This window comes from Belonocnema kinseyi, chromosome 3 (genome assembly GCF_010883055.1).
Source record: "Belonocnema kinseyi isolate 2016_QV_RU_SX_M_011 chromosome 3, B_treatae_v1, whole genome shotgun sequence".
NCBI lineage: Eukaryota > Metazoa > Arthropoda > Insecta > Hymenoptera > Cynipidae > Belonocnema > Belonocnema kinseyi.
In genome coordinates this window covers 60711283-60716646 of record NC_046659.1, presented here as the reverse complement: position 1 = coordinate 60716646, position 5364 = coordinate 60711283, and the positions used below count along the sequence as shown (strand labels likewise).

Sequence of the window (5364 nt, the reverse complement as noted above, 5' to 3'; positions counted from 1 at the left end):
AGGGAGCTCTTCTTAATATTTTGACACCAAAATCATGTCGATACACCTTACCGACTGCGAGTAAAGCCACCCACGCTTTAACTTGACAGACTGTACATATATCCAGACGAAATGAGATATCGAATTAAAAGTTTGAAGAATGAGAATGAAATGAAAGGCAACAAAATAATAAAGGTTTATCTGTTCCTAATTGTTTAAAATTAAAAAGAAATTATTGAACCTTTTTAAAACATTTATTGTATAATCATTTAGCAGTTTTAAAAATATCAATAAGGTAGAAATCCAATGACTGCTACTTGACCATAATCAAAAATACTGGTTTCCTAATGACTCTAAATAGTTTTAAATATTCAACAATAATTACCACTAATAGCAGCCGCAAATTGCAAAACATGACTTTCCACTTTTGGTTCATCTTCAACTTTGCGTTTGTCAGAGACATTTTTTCTAATGTTATTTAATTTTTTACATGAAAATAATTCCAAGTCTCTCATTTAAAGTCTATATAATTACTAGTATCACTTTACGAATGTTTATGAGCTCTTTAAATTTTATATTATCCATACAAATATTTTTTTAATCGCTTATGTGAATTTCGACATTTCTGCCTTTTTAATAGACTTATTAAATATTGAATGAAGGAAATCATTGTCGAAATGTGAATAATCTTATCTGATAAAGTATCAGGAATGCTTGAAAGATTATCATCAACTGATATTACTGATAATATGGAATCAGCACTTACAACAATTTACCAAAAATTCAAGATTATTTTACAACATTTGCGGCAAATAATCAGATAACATTAAACATTTAAATTAGGATTTCTAAGGAAATAAAATGCAATCAAGTAGGGATTGTGCGATCATAATATATTATTTCTCTTTTACATAATATGAATATAATAATTTCCCTAGATGGGCTTTGCGCGGAATTGTCGACATTATCATATAACTGCATTACATTTATATATAATATCTTTATATTTTATGAGTTTAAAGATTCGATGATGACAGGGTTTCCACAGAACAACCGGAAATACTCTCAACGAATAAATTGTTTATGATACAATGATAAAATTACAACGTTATGATGTATGCATAATGTCAAATGTAATGTTGCAACAACATCTCTAGGCACTATATGTTCATATTTCGTCGAGGGTCTAGTGTCTCTATAGTCCTAAAACTCATAAAAGACAAAATACAAACCACGACATCAAGATGGAATTAAATCTTTCATAATCATAAAAAAGAAATTTCCGAAAAGGAACTTTTCTTTCACAAAATATATTGTCCAAAAAAAGAATTATTTAGGTAAGTTTATAATTGCCGTAGAATCGTATTGAAATCGATTTTTATATAATAAATAAATTACATAAAATTATAAAACATATTTTTCAATTTTTGGTTTTGTTGTATAAACTTTCATACATAAAAGAAAGATTCCAAAATGACATCGCATATTGTTCAGTCTTTTCGCTAAATATACAAAAGGTTCACAAAATTTGTCGAAAAGTGTAAGCTACCTATTGTTATTATGAGAGTAACAAATCAAAATTTCGGAAGATACGAAGCAAAAAGACGTCGAAAATTCCATCGCATAGCGATTGGATTTTGATTTCGTTTCAGGCCTATTTTTAAATGAGATGTAAATCTTAATTGACCAGAACTGTTGTGTAAACTTTATATAAATAATTTTACTAATCATAGCTTTGCTAAAATATTCTGAATATTACAAATCACTTTTGTTTAAATTATTTATTTTTAAATCAGCTGTAAGACTACTTTTACTAATAGATTGAGCTTAGTGACTGCGAGAAACTATATTTTCTAATTAAATTTCAAAAGAATTTATGATTTGGGCTTGCAATTTTTTAAATGATTAACTCTAAACTGTCGAAATACAAACTTCGATGTCATAAGTAACTATCCTAAAATTACAAAACAATACCTAATCACACATTTCGTTAAATGCATCTATTTCAGCTTATAAATTTATCTTAACAATTGTAATTTGTAATGACTTAGATTCAAAATAATTTCAAAATTATTTTGCGGATCAGTTTGGACATGCAAATCAATTTTCAGGATCCCATCTTCGAAAATTAATTTCACCAACATCCAAAAGAATTCCGATAGAAATGATAATGGAATTAGATAATCATAAAATCTGAATTTATTCTTAAATTATAGATAAAAAGCTAAGTTTATAAGCAACTTTAAGTTTCTCTGCACCTTTAAAAATAATTAATAATTTTAAAAAGTAATTTGTGATTAGGAATATACCAGTTAAGAACTACAGACTGTTCACGCTATGTCCCTCGCAGATTGTGCTTTAGAATACGATATATTTTATATATTTTTGCTTAGCATTCACAGCCTATAATTGTATCAATATAATCATTATTATTGTGATTGCGCTGCCGTCTCTTTTTTTCTCTCGTTATTATTATTATTTATTATCAATATCATAAAATCATTATCGCTATATAATTATTACAAACAACACGTACTCACTTTCATATCTGTAAGCGATTTTTATCTCGCATTACGATTTATGCAAAAATCTAGGCATATAATCTATACGGTTGATCGGTTCGTTCAACGAATAGAAACTTGGCCTAAAGTACATATTATGTAATTATGGCATGTAGAACCTTCGAGTCATGAAAATGCAAACAGTCATATTTTCATGGCAGTAAATGTAATGCAATATTTTTGCAAGAAAAAAAGATTCTTCAATCTTTTAAGAAAAAAGAATCATTTCAATTCTTCATAATTAATTGAATCGTAAAAAATTTGCCATGAAAATATTTTAGAAATTTCTAAGTCCTCCGTGAAGATTATTTGAATTTATTTCAAAATTTTCGAAATCCAATGCTTGCTAACATTGAATTTGAAAATTTTGATTGGAGGTCTAATTATTTATTATAATATCCAGATTAATGATCTAATATAAACTTTTCGTCGCTAATAAAAAGTGACTTATCTTCAATACTCGCACAATCAAAAGCATTATTAAAAAAAAATTGTAATTGATTACTCTCAGAAAAATGTTGAGTAATGCACTTTTTAGTCACACATACATCATGACCCATATGATTAAAAACTTTAACAAATAATAGGAAATTTCTCATTCAAAGAAAAACAATTCCAAGCCTAATGAAAGTAGTTTTAAACCATCTCAATAATAAAAAATTGTAGAAATTTCTTTCATCTTCTTAATCAAATTATCAATTTTCTTACAAAGAAAAATAATTTGAATAACCACAGGCTACGCCTGCGTTCCCTTTAAAAATTTTAAAGTAGTGAAATCGTTCGAAATATAAAAATCTCCTTCAAAATCAATAGATACGAAAATACGCCTGCACAACGGAACCCTGCTCGCTGGAATATAATTATGTACAGATAGTACCATTTTGACACGCGTGATATCGACTACAGTAAAATGGAATTACAAATAGAACCTGCCTGAATATACACAGTGTTTAAGGGGAAAAAATTGTTGTTAAACTTTCAGTTCTTTTAAATATCAAAAATCTATGAGAAGATGATTAAAATCTTATAAAAAGGAATATTAATCTTGAGAAAAGCATCTGAGGACTCGAGAAACATTTATATTTAACAGGAAAATCAATTTTCTGAACGCTTTCACTTTTTCATGGAAGTATAAAATTCCATATATAATTGATTAATTAATTATTCGATGTTATTTCGTAGACGCAAACTAAATGATGCTACGCTATTCAAAAAATCAGACCGTAAATCCGCTCGTTCTCAGGATCGTGTAATTAAAACATGGATTAGGATCTGATTCATGGTCAGATTTATAGACATAAATAGGGATAGGACTTTTATGTTTATTAAATAAATAGAATTTATATTTACCAAATAAAATATTTGTAAGTCCTATCATCATTTTTTGCTATTAGGTCGTAAATAGGACCCTAAGTAATGTTTCAATTTTATGAAACTCAATGACAAACGGATTAGGGTCAGATTGAGGGTCAGTTTTTTTTAAATAGGGTCCAAATCCATTTCCTTAATTCCAGAAAAGAAAAAATCTCTTATAATGTGAGGCCTTTTTTACTTTATCTTAATTATTTATTATATAAATAGAATAGTTTAGAAAAGGTTTTAAACTTTCTTGATTTATAGTTTATATAACACTATTACTCGTATCTACCGAACTTCGTTCAACTTCCATTGTGCCTGCGTATTAGCGATTCATGATAGACCGAAACCAACGAATACTGTTTAGTACCGTTCAGTTTATTGTGAAAAAAGTGTATCCTTCTCGTGGAAGCTTAAATAGACTTTTTTCTCTAGCTTTATGCAAATCGTGAAGAAAGCTCCTCCTAGCAGAGACGTCTTCTGGATTTTCGTTCGAATTTCGGAGGCTTGATAAGGATCCTAGAAATTAAAATCTCCTATCACACAAGTGGTATGCAACTGAGGAAAAATATTACTGCATCAATCCTTCTGCTCCTAAATAATTTAATTAAAATACTAAAGTAATTTTACTTTTAATTTTTTTAATATCAATTACATGGGCAGTTTTGTTTTTATTTTTTATTTTTATGTTCAAAAATAAATAAAGATAAATCAGAGAGATAAATCAATAAAGATTCAATTTAAGGTTCTATAAATATCCTACATTTATCAAATTTTTCTAGAAACTATTTATTTTTATGATTATACTCGATTATGACGACACATATAACATCAAATTCTTTATAATTTATGGAAGTTTCGGAGGGAACTTTCGGAGGGTTTTTGGGATAGAACACATTTTTGTAAATTTCGTCTAAAACATGAAAATTTATGAAGCATTGTAGGTATATTTTGAAGGTTTCATAAAAACTCTTTAAAGAATATGAATCCTTAATTAATTTTAACCCCCCCCCCCTGAGTCCCTTCCATATGGCCCAAAAAACGACCCCATGTAAGTGCAATAAAGATATTGCGGAGAATTCTCCTCAACTGATATTTTTTTTCTACATTTTCATAAATTATTAAATTACAATATTTTATGAACTTGTTAATTGATTTTTAATTGTTCAAAGAATTCTTGTTCGATTGGGCAATTTTATTCCCATCGAATATAACGAATGAAGGGTACTTTATCAATGCAATGCCCTATTTAATGAACTCGGAGAGTGTATATTTTTTGTATTGTTTTTTATTGTCTAAACAATTTACTTTTAACTAAATCCAAATTTTTAACGGAAAAGGCTAAAAATTTGTGCTCTTTTCCAATTGTTTATTAAGTTCAAAAGTTCAGCCAATATATTACTTTTTCCGAAGTTACTTCTTGTTGTTTAAACACTTTCTATTTGTTTAAATAATTGACTGTCTTATA

At 27.8% G+C, this 5364-nt stretch overlaps 1 protein-coding gene across 7 annotated transcripts in view; it reads right to left on the bottom strand.

The window, feature by feature from the left end:
- Nucleotides 1–2824: 2824 nt before the first annotated feature.
- Nucleotides 2825–5364, bottom strand: part of LOC117168704 — a 44880-nt gene continuing 42340 nt past the window's right edge. For all 7 annotated transcript variants that reach the window (XM_033354395.1, XM_033354397.1, XM_033354396.1 and 4 more), the window contains one exon: nucleotides 2825–4415. In XM_033354395.1, coding sequence (XP_033210286.1) covers nucleotides 4361–4415 — 55 coding nt within the window. In that variant the 3' untranslated portion in view covers nucleotides 2825–4360. The remainder of the gene's footprint in view (nucleotides 4416–5364) is intronic.